Source organism: Leiobunum rupestre, chromosome 4 (genome assembly GCF_980474605.1).
Source record: "Leiobunum rupestre chromosome 4, qqLeiRupe1.1.hap1, whole genome shotgun sequence".
In the NCBI taxonomy this organism is placed as follows: domain Eukaryota; kingdom Metazoa; phylum Arthropoda; class Arachnida; order Opiliones; family Sclerosomatidae; genus Leiobunum; species Leiobunum rupestre.
Genome location: NC_143387.1, coordinates 57766461 through 57782755, shown reverse-complemented (window position 1 = coordinate 57782755; position 16295 = coordinate 57766461). Strand labels below are relative to the sequence as shown.

The 16295-nt window shown below is 36.9% G+C and overlaps 2 protein-coding genes and 2 non-coding genes across 6 annotated transcripts; 3 read left to right on the top strand and 1 right to left on the bottom strand.

The window, feature by feature from the left end:
* Positions 1 to 2253: 2253 nt before the first annotated feature.
* LOC149948446 (uncharacterized) lies at positions 2254 to 4777 on the top strand. Its single transcript, XM_090171076.1, has 3 exons — positions 2254 to 2915; positions 4112 to 4260; positions 4599 to 4777. The coding sequence occupies exons 1-3, from the start codon at positions 2254 to 2256 to the stop codon at positions 4775 to 4777; spliced, it is 990 nt and encodes a 329-aa protein (XP_090027202.1).
* Positions 4778 to 5360: 583 nt separating this feature from the next.
* Positions 5361 to 5432, top strand: TRNAG-UCC (transfer RNA glycine (anticodon UCC)). Its single transcript has one exon. It is a non-coding gene; the product is annotated as a tRNA-Gly (tRNA).
* Positions 5433 to 6286: 854 nt separating this feature from the next.
* On the bottom strand, positions 6287 to 6357 carry TRNAG-GCC (transfer RNA glycine (anticodon GCC)). Its single transcript has one exon. It is a non-coding gene; the product is annotated as a tRNA-Gly (tRNA).
* Positions 6358 to 6582: 225 nt separating this feature from the next.
* Orp8 (Oxysterol-binding protein-related protein 8) lies at positions 6583 to 16087 on the top strand. Of its 3 annotated transcripts, XM_090173466.1 has the most exons (15): positions 6583 to 6969; positions 7074 to 7136; positions 7221 to 7475; positions 9669 to 9748; positions 9819 to 9881; positions 9950 to 10264; positions 10335 to 10653; positions 10714 to 10898; positions 11014 to 11198; positions 11255 to 11435; positions 11494 to 11787; positions 11866 to 12092; positions 12162 to 12347; positions 12409 to 12797; positions 12861 to 16087. In XM_090173466.1, exons 1-15 carry the CDS (start codon positions 6930 to 6932, stop codon positions 13145 to 13147), a joined length of 3069 nt encoding a protein of 1022 aa, XP_090029592.1. In that variant the 5' UTR covers positions 6583 to 6929; the 3' UTR covers positions 13148 to 16087. The 3 variants fall into 3 exon arrangements, with proteins under 3 accessions (XP_090029592.1, XP_090029593.1, XP_090029594.1); XM_090173467.1 differs by lacking the exons at positions 6583 to 6969; positions 7074 to 7136; positions 7221 to 7475 and adding exons at positions 7928 to 7997; positions 8071 to 8434; XM_090173468.1 differs by lacking the exons at positions 6583 to 6969; positions 7074 to 7136; positions 7221 to 7475 and adding an exon at positions 8832 to 9488.
* The last annotated feature ends 208 nt before the right edge of the window (positions 16088 to 16295 follow it).

Genomic DNA, 16295 nt, shown 5'->3' with positions numbered 1-16295 from the left:
ATCCCGTTGAATGTAAGTGGTCTAAAAGGAAATGTGGCCGCTGGAGGTCGTTGAGGAGTTCCGAAACGTCAATTGAACAGGCTGAAAAAAAGCGAAAATTCGAGCGATGAATCTCTCTTTGGTCGGTTTGAAAACTTTGACGAATCGCTTTTCGTCGGTTTGATAACGTGACGAATAATAATTAATCGGTAGAAAAAGATTTTAGGGCTTAGTCACTGGATATCGGCCGGCCTGATAACGCGGAAAATCCTGTATCGAATGGCATTTTGTGATCTTTAACAATAACACGCGGACATCAAACATATTACCATTATCTCGAGCTTAAACCAAACAACATTGGATACGATCAGAAGCATATAATACTTCTCTTACTGTTCATGTTAATCGCTGGAAACATGTACCTTAGACCCGTGTGGCTCCTTTGGCTATTAGTTTAAAAAAATCACAATCAACATTGAACATTCCCACTACATTATTTTTCTTCCGAAAGGAACTCATTTTAGAACGATTAGCACTTGCATCCTAGGGAGTTGAATACTTCTTTCGCGAGAGATATAACGTATACTTCAGGTCAGTTACGAATTACTTAAAGGGGAACGGCCAAGCTTTTCCAAATATGGCCTTATTTCCGTATCAAAAGATTAACAAGACGTTCAATATACTTACACGTACCTCTTTTTGTCTTGAAAAAATAGCTTTTGGCCCAAAAAAATGAAATGAAAAATAACGCCAGGTGTTTGGGTTTGAATTTTCGCCGCCATCTTAGGGGCTGCCGCCAGCGCCCCTAACCCCGTATGAGCGATTTGCGAACTATCCTAACTTTTAAAATCGCGCAATTTAGGCTTAGGTCTCTTATAACTGGAACGCGCCGCGCGTGCAAAACAAATTTTTCGCGTCTTCAGCAGCGTGCGCTTTTATTTTGTTTTCCTGTCTCACCGACTTCTCACCAGGTGCCGCGGCAGACGCGCGCTTTTCAATTTCCCGAAATTTCTTTATTTTATTAAAAATTAACCACTCAATATTTTTTTATGCGGTTTTCGCCATAAATTTTAGTTTTTAATGGGCTATAGGGCTATCTAACTGGTTAAAGATTGACCGTTCCCCTTTAAGTAATTCGTAACTGACCAACACATTCGTTTCATAGAAAAAATTCCAATTTTAATTTCGAAACCAGAGAAATTGCGCGAAACTTGACAGATCGTTGCACTTTCTAAAAATAAAGAGGGTCATTTTTTTAGCGAAACAAAAGCTAGCGGGCCTTTTTAAAAAGTTGTCGTCGTTTAGAGATGGTCCGCTAATACCATTTTATCCCCTGGGAAATCTAATGGCGTTCGTGGGAGCGGAACGCGGAACGGCCCAAAATCCCGTCTATGGGCAGCACTCCCAACTCTCTTAATGGATTCCGCGCCAAAGAACCAATTTTAATATTTAGCTCGTTTTGCGAAAGCGGTGAAAGTTATTCCTCGATTCCACGGTGTTCCCGCAATAACGCCGAAAAGTTTGCGTCCTATAAATCGCCAGATGCAAAGATTCCTCGGAAACACCGGCCGATAGAATGTCAAACAGCGAAATGGTCGCCCGCGGGGAGGGCTTCGCCTTTCGTCCACTCCGTCTTCAATTGGAAATCAACACCGGGCCCAAGACTTTTCCCTACTTTCCTAATAAATGTAATTAAAAACGTCATTCTCGAGCGCCGAATTCTTCCTTCTTTCGCGTCGGATTTGGTACTTCCGAGCGTAATAAGCCTCTTATTATAAGCGTCTTCGGGTTCTTTGTACCAAAAGGAAATTAGCTTTTCCTCTTTTTATTAAAATAACCGAATGCAACTTCAAAGAATGGATAAATTTTATTCCGTCCGTTAGCTTCGGGTCATTTGTTCGACAAGTACATCTACTGGCTGGAGAGTTCCGCGGCTATAAATCCCTTCTCCTTATAGGTTTATGGTTCAAAAGCGGAAAGTTTCCGTCCGAAAACTGTTCAAACCTTGACTTTATTCCGTAATTTTGTGTATTCAGCTGATGGCTCTTCGACGGCGAATTGGCAGCTCGTACTTTCTGTAAACTGTCGCCCCTTCAATATTTTTCAGAAGCTCCTCTAGTTTAATTTCAACAATAGGAGCTTGTCCTATAAATGATAAAGGCTTATTAATTTTCCCCCGGCTTGTCTAAAATGTTCGATTTGACCCCGTTTCGCTATAGTTTTCTGTTGATCGGTGTCGCGGTGGTCATCTCCCAAGCGAAAAATACCAGCATGATGTGTCCGGAGAAGACCTCGTCTTCCAAATGTAGCTGCTACGAGACGGGTTACTCGCCCTATTTCCTCACCGTCGATTGCAACAAGTTAGTGAGCGTTTCGGACCTGGTTAGTAGTTTGGAACCGTTCCACGGAAAGAAAATTTCCACGTTGACCATCGTCTTGTCGTCGTTCCCGTATCTGCCCAAATCCGCCTTTTCCGCTATGGAAATATCCAACTTGGCCTTTTACGACTGCAACTTCACCCGGTTTTCCGGACCACCGGACGACAATGGCCATTACAAGAAGACCGTTTTCGACGGGCTCGAGTACAAGTTGAACGAGTTCACGTGTTCGTCTTGTTTTATCAACGAAGTAATTGACTTTGGCGAGTTTAAGAACTTGAAGAATCTAAAGTCCATTACCATCGACGCGTTTAACCGCTACCAAGAACGATACTGGGAAAAGAAGGGTAGCGTCCGCGTTCAAAACTTGGAAATGATGTCCTCCGTTCCCTTCGACTCCATTCACTTGTCCGGGACTGCGATGACCCAAATTGGAGCTCGTTCTTTGTCAGCCAATCGCAAATTGGAGAGCTTGAGCCTTCCTAATAATATGCTGACGGATATTTTGCGTTTTGAGATTCCCAAACCTGCCTATCGACTCAGAATTATGGTTCTCAGGTATCGGAGTAATTTTAGTTTCTTAGAGTCTTCGTACGATACGCTTTAATTATAGTATTATACTCTAATACGCGGATAAATCATAGGGAGAAAAAATTAGGAGTCGTGCTGTATAACAATTTTAACGGGTCATCGTGGTGGCAGAGGCATTTTTTCGTTCGAAATTATTTATTTTACCATATGTAACATAATTACTCATAAGTATGCCTCTGTATAATATTTCCATTGAAAAAAATTCAATGAGACCTTGTTTCACGCGGAACATACATTGAGCGGACCCAAAAATGCAAAAATGCTTATAATCCTTGCGCTATTGAAAAGGTTACCATGGAAATGAAATCATGTGATCGCGAGGCACGAGCTAAACTTGACACGGGCAAAGCCAGAAACGCGCGAGGAAATCTCACTAACTTCCGTTTCCCATCATTAAAGTTGATGACGCGTATTTCGTCACGGAGTTGTAAGTGACGTAATTTACGTCATATCCCGTGAACAAGGTTTCATTAACGAAAATGCTTTTATGGCATACTTATGAGTGATTATGTTACATAATAGCGTCTGCTTCACCATGTTACACACGCAAGCTTCCGAAAACCGCCGCTTGGGGGACTAAAGGCGGATGCACACATAGCCTTCGCGCGCGAAATTTCGCTGGAAAATCGCGTCGCGTCGCGTGACTTAAATAGAATGGAAGTCATGGCGCATGGGCGCGTGCACGAAAATTCGCAGGCGAAATCGCTTGCGAACCGTATGTGTGTTTGGGCCTTTACTCCCATTCATTGGCTGACTGCCGTTGCTAAGAAGAAAATAAAGAACTTGGAAAATAGAATAACCAGAAAATTATTATAGGAAATCCTGATTAGTACTCACAATGAATATTTCGTAGAATTTGTTATGTTTTTCACGAAAAGAATCTAGTTCCGCGTAATAAACCACTTACCCCCCCCCCCCTAGCGTGACGGGGTTAGGGCCTCAACGTGTCCGTCAATAGTCTCGACATATAAATAAATACATTATTGACCTTACTATTTAAAATGCTATAATTAAACTTTAGATTTCAACGTTACAGGCTGCGATGTCATCTTCAAAGAACACAGTCATAATAAACATAAATAAACATAAATTTTGGGGACAGTTAACGGATAAATTTACAAATGTACACGAAAGTATTAATTCAGATATTGTAATTCTTGCAGAAAGAATCGAATTCAACATATTCCCGAAGACTTTTTCGAATCCATGCCGGTTCTGAAATCGGTCGATTTGGCTGGTAACTTGCTCAAGACTTTAAACCAGTATTTACTCGTACCTATGTTCCCGAAATTGCAAATGACCGCTTTCGCTGGTAAGTTTTCTAAAATGATTGGATGAAGGTAGAGTTGGAAGTTGGAAAATTTTCCGGAATACGAGGCCTTTCTTTCCGGATAATTTTCCGTATTTTTCTGAAAAAAAAAAGAAAAAAGAAAGTTTTTAATTCCATGATTAGCCTAATATTTTTCAAAAATTTAAATTTCGCGGCATTTTCGCCTCATTTTGTCGAATCCAAAAGTAAAACTAAACCTCTAGACTAGTCTAGAATAAAAACCCTTAAAATGTAAAGTTAAAAAATTTTATTTCCGGAAAATTAACAACTCTAGATGGAGGAGATTAAACTAGTTTATTTAACTTTTATTTCCCCCGCAGAAAACCCTGTCGATTGCGACCAGAATATTTTATGGATAACCCAAGCCAACATCTTGGGCATTACTTTCCCTCAGTGGAATGATTTTCAGTATTTGGAATGCTATAACCCGCCAAAATTAAGGAATAAAACAGTTATGTCGATCACGGAAGCGGAGGTTGAAATGGAAAACGATATCTAAGCGAGACTATTCGATCATAATAATGTTCAACTGTTTTAAATTAAACTTTCGTTTTGTAAGAGTCTATTAATTTATTCCGTATTAACGTATTAACATACTACTCGTTATAAACTTATAACCCGCTTTTGCCATGAATATTTTGGTGTCAAATTAATTATTTTACCTTTAAAATGGATGGCAACTCTGTTTTACAACGACTAGAAAACAAGCCTGCTTTACATACATTTTCGTTGTTATATAAATTAGTAAAATACATGTCAACCGTGTTAAAATAGCGTCTGCTTATAAACTTCCAAAAATCGACGCTGCAGGGAAATAGGAATAACGATAATTTGTACTTGAGTTTTCCGCATTTAAATTTGGCGCGCGATTTAGTTTTTGCTGCCATCTGTTGTTGAAAATTCTTAACTTAGAAGAGATTATTGCTTTTGAAATTCTATTTTAGTAAGATGATTTAAAAAACGCATTTATTATTTGCTATTTAAACGCAAAATTCAGGAGATGTATATGGCAATTATTTTAATTTTTATTTATTTTCAATTTAGTATTGGTACTTGTAATGTTATATAAGTAAGCTGAGCGTGCGACGGTGGTATAGTGGTTAGCATAGCTGCCTTCCAAGCAGTTGACCCGGGTTCGATTCCCGGCCGTCGCATGCGATAAATTTTAGTTAATGTTTTAGGTTTAGATTTTTTGTGGTATCGCCTCATAGTGCAATTTATTTCTAATGTAATGAAATATAATCTAATATTTAATCAGCAGCTTTCAATAACCACACCGGCATCTATCGACTTTAAAATATAACTATTAGGATTTAGGATAATACGTTTAAGAAACGAAGGGAAGTCTAAACTGATGTCATAGCCTGGGTCACCGAGGTCATGCTTAGGTATGACGTCAAAGTACCATCCTCGTCTGCTTTTTCGCCAGAGTGCGCATGCGTCAGTTATTATTGAAACTCGCTTATTACGAAGATTTTAGTTAGTCGACAGTGTTCTTCAGTTTGGTTTTTGCTCAACAAAGGGTTGCACGCGACTTGGAATGTCCTTCAGGTGTTCCGAATGTGTCGAGCAATGGCAGCCCGAGCGGCTTTTAAAATTCCTTTTGCACTTGAAAATACCCCGCCATGTTTTGGGCGTAAAATCCTGTAAATAACACTTTTTGTGTCGTGCGCATAACGTCATTTCAAAATGAGTCAGTTATGCTCTAAGCATTTTATAACGATCTTTAAACTTTGTCCAAAAACAAACAACCCTATAATGACACAAATTAGGCCGAAAATGGCCAATTTTCGTTTTCCTGCCAAATGTGCAGAATATACAATAATATTTTGCGGCATAATATCGATTAGGACTATTTAGACCCCTTTTGATTCGACGCTCATTATATATATATATATATGATATCGATGACATCAGTTCTAGCGTCAGCATACGCTTATTTTGTTCACGCGTTGCTTAATCAACTCCTCGAATAATAATAAGTTAAAAAAATAAGATGAAAAAAAGTTGCATTGGCCGGGAATCGAACCCGGGTCACCCGCGTGGCAGGCGAGTATTCTACCACTGAACCACCAATGCGTACAGCATTTCTTCGCAAATTATTTTTTTATCCCCACTACACTTCAATGACGTCATCATTCGATCGATGCCGGAGTTTGGTAAAACAGAATTAATAATTTTTAATTTTTTTAACTGCGCAACTTCCTTCTAAGAAGGGAATATATTTATTCTACTGTTCAAATGCATAATCACGAATTTACAAGTGTCCTTGTGGCGTTGTCTAAAGCTTCGTAAAAAAACAAACGGGGCTTCAACAACGACGCTTGAATACATATTGGATATAGTTCTATTCCATTTGCTTTTCCAAAATACCGCTACATCAGAAGGGGAGAGAAGGAGATTACATTAAGTCTTGTCGAATCAGCAAATTATTACAAAGTGCATTTTTTTTCTTATCTGTGGCAATCGACCATAAAGAAATTGATCTTCATTTTTCGCCCATTGCAATCGCAGACTCAATTCCGGGATTTCGAGCTAAAAGATGTCTCTGATTTGAGTTTATTAATAGTTCAAACGTTAAGCGTCTAAAAATAGCGATTTTAAATTAACGCCTCCATCTGTATTCTCGGAAAATATTTCGCTGCTAGAAAATGATCAAGTATTCGCGATCCGCTAGTTCTCCGGCCGCAGGTATGTCGTGCGCTTCCGAAAGGTGCTAATCGACGTAGAATAATCAATAGAATCGTGTATAAAATAAATACTAATTATATATACATATAACATTTTGTTTACAGTTGTTTTGAAAGTTGACGAAAATAAGACATCTAATAACCCGAAATCTGAAGGATTTCCTTCCGGTATGTTTTGAATTGTTTAATCGACCTAAAAAAACCATACAATTCTTTTAAGTAAATTTTCACAAATGCGCCCCAATTATATAGGTGCACGAATAGCAAGAAAATCTAGCTGGGCTTTCCAAGTTTTTAACAGAAATGAAGATAAGAAAGAGAAAGAACCCATCGAGAAACGGGATAGGCATAAAAGCCTTAATCTTAACGACAACCCTAGGACGTCCAGACTCCAAACCGGAAGCGAGGGATTGCAAATGGCCCCCACTATTTCCGTATCTCAATATAACCTGACGAATTTAAATCAGTTTACTTCAATTCAAAGTGCTGAAGACATGGCAATAACAGGTCTGATAAAAATTTCCATGTATGTGTTGTTTCTTTATCAACAGATGCGTACTGACCGGGGGACTGGGGTTAACTAGAATTGGGTAACACTGTAATGAGTGGCAAAATATCTTTCCAATTAAAATGTGGTAAATTTCTTTTATAAGTCACTTTTTACCCCAGAAAAGGGACGCCATTTTATATCGATATCACATTAAAATACCTCTACGAGTCGATACTTCAATCCGACTAATCAAAAATAGCGTTTCTTTCCTTGTGTTTCCCCCGCCAAAATCAGTAAGGAAAAACGGAAATTTAAAAAAAACAGGTGCTTTAATTTTAAAGCACTTATTTAATTACATTATCTTTAAGCTATATGACTCAGAGCCCGATTAAAAACTTTCTAGAAGTTTTCATTTAAAGGTAAAATTTCCTGCTTAATTATTTTGTAGAGGTAAGGCTATTCTTGATTCAAGTTAAAAATACGTTCGCTTCGACACTAAAGCCAGAATCGAAAGAAACGGTCGTAAACAAAATCTTAGCGTAAACACCCTTTGAAATCTGTCGTCATTTTCTAGACCGTGTTACCCTTTTCTAACTTCCATTTTCTATTCAGTGATCACATAGCTGGAGCGATTATATATATTCCATTACAAACACCGCAGCTGTGCGGACAGCTACACGTAGACGTACGGCTGCATAATAGTAACACGCCCAAAAATCCCATATTCTTGCCGTATTTTCGTTTTGCATTCGCTGGATTATAGCTGCACAGTTACTCACGCGAAGAATCGCCGGTCCAGCTAAGTAGTGCGGGAAATCTGAGGAAGTTGAGCGAATTTTAATTGGCCTTATGCTACCGCGGTAAACCTAAGGTTATAATCTTGAAATCGAGAAGATTATGGTTATTGGACGCGGTGGAAAAGTATTTGGTTCGGGTGGTTCTTTATCCTGCTGCTTGAATAGGACTGAATCTACGGGTGAGCGACTCATACTTCATTTATTTGTTTATAGAATGTTGTAATGAACCGGCAACTAAAAGTAGGCGAAAAAGGTGTTTGGTCCTTTACTGATGTACGTGGCTGTACTGAGGGTAAATGCTAATTTAGGGGCCTGGGTGTCTAGGCGGGAAAATATGAACCAACTAGAGTTCAGCTTGCCCAGGCGTTCCTGATAGACGCTCTCATTTTAATAAGGGAATGTTACGTTTGCCGGTTTTGTTTATTGACGTATCGCTTTAATCGAGAAGGAAAATTGGTTTACCCTTAAATTTGATTCATCATTTCACTACAGGTCTTATCGAACAGGCAAACTCGAGATTTTCCTTATTTTGCTTTATCAGTGAAACCTAGCTTAAGCGCGGTTAATTTTAATAAGGAATTTTCTATTTGTTTCGTACTCCGAATTAATTCCGCAGCGGGACCAATGTTTTTGTCGCGCCTTGGACCTGTACCTCTTTTACGCGGACTTTGTTCGATTATTTTAATGCAATTTTTTGCAGCCAGTTGTTTTTCAGCCCAGAAATTAGATGTCATAAATCTTTTTACGATATTCCTTAGCGCGCTCAGTATTCTTTGACCATTCTCGTCTCTGCCAATTTTATTGGTCTTTTCGGTTTCCTTGAGTCGCCCCAATGAGAGCATTCTAGATTTTTTTTAACCAAAATGTCGTTGGGTCGATCTCACGTCCGGTCACGGTATTTGACCTCATCCGGTCAATAATCGGGAAAACATTTACCTTTTTATGGTATTTGTATTTTAATGTATTCCTTTACGGGTTAATCCAGTTATCCATGTATAAGTAACTTAAAATTTACACTAACCGCTTCAATTCGATAAATTGCATAGCAACCTGGAAAGTAGGCTTAACTGTAAAACGCAAGATCGCCATCGGACACCTTCGATTGCGGTGTTAAAAGTTCATTTAGTGACGCTTGTGACGCGTTATTTGCCTCAAAAATCGTTTAAATAAAACATTAAAGTATGGAGGGTGGCAGTTACTTTGAACGTGGACATGCCACTAGAGGAAGTTCAGGTATAATAGTCTTGTTGCCAAATAGTTTTCAATCTTTCCTTATTTCATCTTCATAATGATGTCTTGCGTTACTAGCTAATATCGCTATTGTGACTATATATATTCAAAATAATATTTTGTCACTTTCAAAGTATAATATTGTGTTATCAATGAGTCTTCGATTTATTTCTAACTTTTCAGGATCAAAAAGTCATGTGGAAGACTCTGAATCTACTTTGCCCCTTTCTGAATCATTAACAATGTCTGACTCGTCACCAAAGGTAAGTTACTTTGATAGGAAATAACGTGCATTTAGTTGAACATGTTTATCCTATATTTTAATTAATTCAGGGTGATTTGAAAAGTATGGACTTGTCTTCCACGACGAAATTAACAAAAAGGGAGTCTTACAAGGTACTTTTCTGCATTAGTTCATTTTTTGGAATAAATTCTTTGATTTTTTACATGTTCATTTTTGGCAGGCTCAAAGGAAGAATTATCGTAGAGAGAAGAAACGGGTAGCGAAAGAACTGATGAGTACTTTAAAAGATCCATCAATAATTGTCATGGCTGATTGGTTAAAAGTCAGAGGAACATTGAAAGGCTGGACCAAATTGTGGTGTGTTTTAAAACCCGGACTGTTACTTCTATACAAAACGGAAAAAACTCAAAAGAGTAGCCATTGGATTGGCACAGTTCTATTAAATTCATGCGAGGTTATTGAAAGACCTTCTAAAAAAGACGGGTTCTGTTTCAAGCTCTTCCATCCTTTAGAACAATCTATATGGGCTTCCAGAGTAATAGTCTTCATTTTGAATGTGATACAAGTGATGTTATTAGTAATTGATTTTTGGTTATATACAATAGGGCAATCATAAATTAACAGTTGGGCCTCTAGTACAGCCCTTACCAATGTCATACCTCATATTTCGAGCCCCTTCAGAGTCTGCTGGAAAGTGCTGGATGGATGCCTTAGAATTAGCCCTTCGATGTACTAGTCTTTTGATGAGAACCATGAGTGGAGGTAAGCAAACTTTCCAAATAGCCGCAACCAACAGTCCCGAAGATGTGGATCCTGACCATTTGCAAAATCCAACTACTTTATCGTCCTCACCCAACAATATTGGAACACCCAGGCGTAAATTATGGGATGAAAGTGATATTGAAAAACATTTTGGAGACCATGGTAAATGCTTAACCATCTCGTTATAATTATTGTTCTACCAAAACTATAAACAATAACCAGATTTAGATGATGAGGGAGCTCAAACTGACGATGCCAGAGATGACATTCCTAGTACTTGTAGTCATAGGTCAACAGATTCAGAGTTCTCCGAACCTGGGGAGGAGGAGGAGGAAGAACCAGAGGAGGAGAGTGATTTACCAGTTGAAACACCTTACGTCGAAAATGGAGCTGAAGAGTTTGGAATTGTAAGCTTAATTTAATCATGGTTCTGTGGAATTGTTTTCAAAAAACTCCTTACATTTTCTTAGTTATTAAAGTTCTTTCCAAAGTTTGCAATATTTGAAATTTAATTTTTTGCAGGAAGGTGCTGAGGGTCAAACTGAGGATATGGCTGAAGAGAATAAAAGCCTTATTTGGAGCTTATTGAAGCAAGTTCGCCCAGGGATGGACTTGTCAAGAGTTGTTCTGCCTACATTTATATTAGAAGCCCGATCCTTTCTTGATAAATTGTCGGATTATTACTATCACGCTGACATTCTCTCCCAGTAAGGTTAATGATGATTCCTTTTTATTTTTTAAATTAACGTTTTGTACTGTGCAGAGCTGTGTTGGAAGATGATCCATTTACAAGAATGAAGCTCGTAGTAAAGTGGTATCTTTCTGGTTTTTATAAAAAACCAAAAGGACTCAAGAAACCTTATAATCCCATTCTTGGTGAAACCTTCCGGTGTTTTTGGCGGCATCATAATAATGGCAGCCGGACTTTTTACATTGCGGAACAAGTAACTTACCATATATCAAAAAATAATGTAAATATTAATTTTTATTTCCTTGTTAAAGGTATCACATCATCCACCCATTTCAGCTTTTTACGTTACTAACCGTCAAGATGGATTTTGCATAAGTGGCAGCATTTTAGCCAAATCTAAATTCTATGGCAATTCATTATCAGCTATTTTAGAGGGCACAGCGCATTTAACTTTACTGACAAGAGGTGAAAACTACGATATAACGATGCCCTATGCTCACTGCAAGGGAATACTAATGGGAACATTAACTATGGAATTGGGAGGAAAAATTTTTATTTGTTGCGAGAAAACTGGCTATCGAACTGAATTGGAATTTAAACTGAAGGTAAAATTAATTAAAATTTAAAATGATTGATTGATTGGTTTTTAGTAAAAACTTTTTTATATGTTTATTGTTTTGTAGCCATTTTTGGGTGGTCCTGAGCTTGGAAACATGGTAACGGGGAAAATTAAACTGGGTAAAGAAATCCTAGCCACCATCGAAGGTCACTGGGATGGGGAAATTTTCTTTAAAGATAAACGAAGTACCGAAGAGTATTTATATTGGAAACCTACTCCGGAAATTAGAGCCAATAGATTAAAAAGGTTCACGGTACCAATTGAAGTTCAAGGAGAATTTGAATCTGAACGGTATAATTTTAATTACATTTTTCACTTTCTTCAATTTGTAAATGAAATTTTAACCTGCATTTTCTTTAGATTGTGGCAACATGTATCTTTGGCCATAGCTCGGGGAGACCAAATGGCAGCTACTGATGAAAAAACATTGTTAGAAGATGCGCAAAGAAAAGCAGCCAAAGACCGTCTAGCCGTTCTTGACAAATGGAACCCCAAATTTTTTGTCCAAGATATATTAACTGGGGAGTGGGTTTATAAAAATTCAGAGTAAATTACTTTTGTTTCCTTTCCAAGTTATTTTTTTACTAATTTTATTCAAATTGATCAGTTCAAGGCCTTGGGATCCAAGAAACGACGTGATTCAATATGAACAAGATTACTTGGTAAAGACAAAAACTCATCATCGAACTCCCGTTGTTCGAACGAGTAGCATTGTTAGTATGGATGAGAAAAGAGTGAATGTAGTGAAGAAAAAGGCAGCTGCCGCAACTAAAAGCCTGCATGGAAAGAAGGGATCTGGGACAAATATCTCATCCAAAAATGGACCCAATAAACACAGTTTGTCATCTGTGGATTCCAGAGTCGAAAGAGCTTTAGTGGCGGCTGTACGTCAGCGTGGAAGAAATCGTCCCCGAAGTTTAGCTTCTCACGGGGGTAGTGAAGGAAGCTCTTCCCCAGGTGGCGCTACGCATGTTAGTGATTCTACTGAAAGTGAAGGTAATAATTTTGTAATATTACTATTAACTTGGTAAGCTTAAGATTCTTTGTTATTAAAATTAGGTCCATTGGGTATGCATCCGTCACCACCCGGAGTTGTAGTTTCAAAACCTACGAATTCAGTCAAAAAGCAAGAAGCAGTGCTTGAAAAAGTATTGCTTCCTCAACAGCAAATTTTACAAGAGATGCAAACGTCCTTACAAACTCTACAACGACACCTTGAGTCTGTTATTGCCCAACAAAGGAGGAATGGAGACATTCTTGCCCAACGCTCGGATCTTACTCTTATTGTGTCTGTTCTCATTCTTCAAGTCATCCTTTATGTCATTTCACATTGGTGGCTATCTTGATTCGCCTCCTTGGCAGTAAGAATTATTTTATTACGTTCTTCAATAGTCACATCCGGGCATTAAGCAAATTAGGGTAACGTGCGTGTTGTTTAATTTTTTACTAGGTTTTTAAAGGAATTAGTATTACAAATTTAAGTACTGAAAAATTACGAATTTACTTAGCCAAAGAAATATTTTAAACAGTGGTATTGTTATTTTTATTTTTTTTTGTGTTAAAAAAATGGTTAATGAGTTTATAAAAATTTTAGTCAAACTAAATAACCGACTGAACTTTGGTATTTAGCATATTGTTTTTAAGCCCGGTATTTGAATATAATTTTATTCTCCTCGTAGAGAAAATTTCTACCACATGCAAAGTTGTTTTTAAAAATAAGACTTCAGTAATTTTAAATCTGACTCAAATTATAGGCTACTAAATTTTAAATATAACTCGGATTTGATCACGTTTTGTAACGAAATCTGCCTAATTTTAACTATTTGGCAGGGGAACAATAAAGTTAGTTAAATCACTCCTGCATGCATTTACAATAAGACATTGGTTATTTTATATTTTTCCTAAGCCAATGTTAAAAAATATGTAGATTAATGAAAGGCAGTTTCTTTTTTGAGCTTGTTAAAACATATCGCCATGCTATTAACTATTCAGCCAGTTTATTTTAAAGCTGATACAAAATTGTTAAAATACTTATCTTAAAACTGTCCATCAGACGTGAAAGAACGTGTAAAAACTAATGCTTATAAGAATCGCTCAAAATTTAAGTTAAATTAGTTTAGCTAGGAATATATATATATATATAATAAAGTGTATAAAAAAGTACAAAAGGCCAGACATATTGAACAACAGTATGATTTGTAAATATTTTATCTTATCCTATATTTCATAGCTCATTGCAAAATATAAACTCAATATACATTTCATTTAATTTTTCCTTCGCTTTTAACTCAAGCTTATATTTTTTTTAAATTTTAATATTGTTTGTTGTAAATTTTTAAATTTCTGACAATGTTATGACAAATACTTTTGGCTACATAATATAGGTATTCTTGTTTAGCTTTAGACATGTTTTGTGTTAGAGATAAATGTAAATGAATTTTACGAAAGGCAATAATAACCAATTGTTTTTGGATAGATGTAAGGTGCCAAATTTGAGTGAGGCGAAATCTCAAATAACAAAATTGAATTTTCCATTACGTAATTTGATTTTCCCATTGAAAAATCAATTTTTAAAGGCAGCAACGTTGCAACTTGCCCTATACAAATTATTTATTTAAAGTCTCCTAAACGATTTTCCATTTTTTTTTATACATCAAAGACTTTAAAAGTATAAATGTTTCTAGTCAACACGATTCCATTACCAAAAATAAAGAAATTTACTCCAAAACTTGTTAACGCGTTAGTTGTTTCCGCTAGAGAAACGAGTTGTAATTGTTTGAATGTATGGATTAATGTGTAGATTGCTTTATATACTACAGGAGAAAATAATATACTTTTATAAGTTTCACCAGAAGTATATACTAGACAAGTTAAGCCGGAGCTTGAAAACTCCTAGGGTAAAAAAGGGTGATTATAATAAATATAAGTCTTTCAGCGCAGGCTTAGCTTGTCTAATATATCTCCCAGGCAGCTGTTCATATCCCTGTACAATGCCCGAAACATGAACTTTTGCAAGCTTTTTAGAAAAGAATATTAGTAACATAATAATAAATGTAGGGGGCTGTTGACTCGTGTGGCATGAAGGGCTTGCCACCACCCTCCTAAGCATTGTAACCCGGCCACTTTAATTAATGGCTTTAAAAGTCGCTTAATGACTTAGGCCTAAGGTGATACCTTGGGTGTTAGCCTAGCTGATTATTATTTATTTAACAACAATAAGTATGACACTTCCTATTGTTTTAATGCACATTTCCTGACCGAACCTTATTTCGACACTGATGTTATCACCGGCTCCGACTTTGACTTGGTAGTAGTATATTTCTATACTACTATTATATTTCTATAATAGCTCTGAAAATCAGTTGGGTTATATTTTTTTCAAATTTACATACTTATTTCTATTATGTAGATAATGAGTTTTCAAAACTATTTAATAAGAAAAAATATGGTTTAAAAATGAGGGATATCCCTAGGCAGTGTAATTTCACATTAGATGAAGTAATAGACTTGGAAAGTTTTGAGCAGGGCCGTCTTTAACATATTGGAGGCCCTGGGAACATTAGGATAATGGGGCCCCTATGACCTTGACAGAGCACTATTTTGTTAGAATAGACAAAGAAAGTAGATAAGCAAAAGCTAGTAAGCAAGTAGGTATTGTAGTCAGTCATTATCGTTTGATTTTTTCGAAATAAATATGTTTTTCAGTAATAAATATAGGTTATCGTTTGATGATCTGGCAGGAACTAGGGGGCCCCTATCGATCGCGGGGCCCTGGGCACTTGCCCAGAGTGCCTAGTGGGAAAGAGGGGCCCGGTTTTGAGCTGTGATGCAGAGTATGTGTTTGCAGGTTTGCAACGAAAATCAGACTCATAGAAAACTGCCTCATGCTTGCAAAGGTATATCATGGGAACTAATAAATAGCTATTTATTAGTTCCATGAGTACATGTTAAATTTTTACATCATACTTCTGGTCAAAACGAATAATTGTGTTTCAAATTTTGAACTAGTTAAACTGGTTATGTTATAGGCAGCTCGTTGACGCTCAGACGCGTGGAGCTTAAAAACTGTCTAATATAAACCATATGGGTTTTTCCAATTGCCTTTTTTAAATTTAAATTTACCGCCATTTTTTAAATTGCGTCATAAAAAACGCATTCAAGTCTTTCAAAAAAGGTTTTTCTTTCGTGAAATATATAATAATTTGAATATTATGTAAGAGCTCTGCATTTGTAATATCGCATTATCGAGGAAAAATGTTATCTTCAATAAAAATATTCTATTTACATTTCTTATTTCTAATTTTTTGGCGGGTGCAAGAAACCCAATAAATAGGTTTTGGGTTTTTGATGTATAAACTATAGATAATGTATGCATCTGCTTTGATCTCGTAATTACGACCAAAATTACCTTGTACCAAAAGTGATCATTTCGTAATTTAAAAGTATAATGATCAATCGCTAGATGTCGCCAGCGTCTCAAAAACTTCCAAATTT

Excerpts from the sequence above, each read along its gene's own strand:
- LOC149948446 (XM_090171076.1), top strand. The coding sequence starts at position 2,254 with ATGTGTCCGGAGAAGACCTCGTCTTCCAAATGTAGCTGCTACGAGACG. Across the intron at positions 2,916-4,111 it reads CTCAGAATTATGGTTCTCAG|AAAGAATCGAATTCAACATA; the intron begins GTATCGGAGTAA and ends TAATTCTTGCAG. Across the intron at positions 4,261-4,598 it reads GCAAATGACCGCTTTCGCTG|AAAACCCTGTCGATTGCGAC; the intron begins GTAAGTTTTCTA and ends TTTCCCCCGCAG.
- Orp8 (XM_090173466.1), top strand. The coding sequence starts at position 6,930 with ATGATCAAGTATTCGCGATCCGCTAGTTCTCCGGCCGCAG. Across the intron at positions 11,199-11,254 it reads CACGCTGACATTCTCTCCCA|AGCTGTGTTGGAAGATGATC; the intron begins GTAAGGTTAATG and ends TGTACTGTGCAG. Across the intron at positions 12,798-12,860 it reads TGATTCTACTGAAAGTGAAG|GTCCATTGGGTATGCATCCG; the intron begins GTAATAATTTTG and ends TATTAAAATTAG.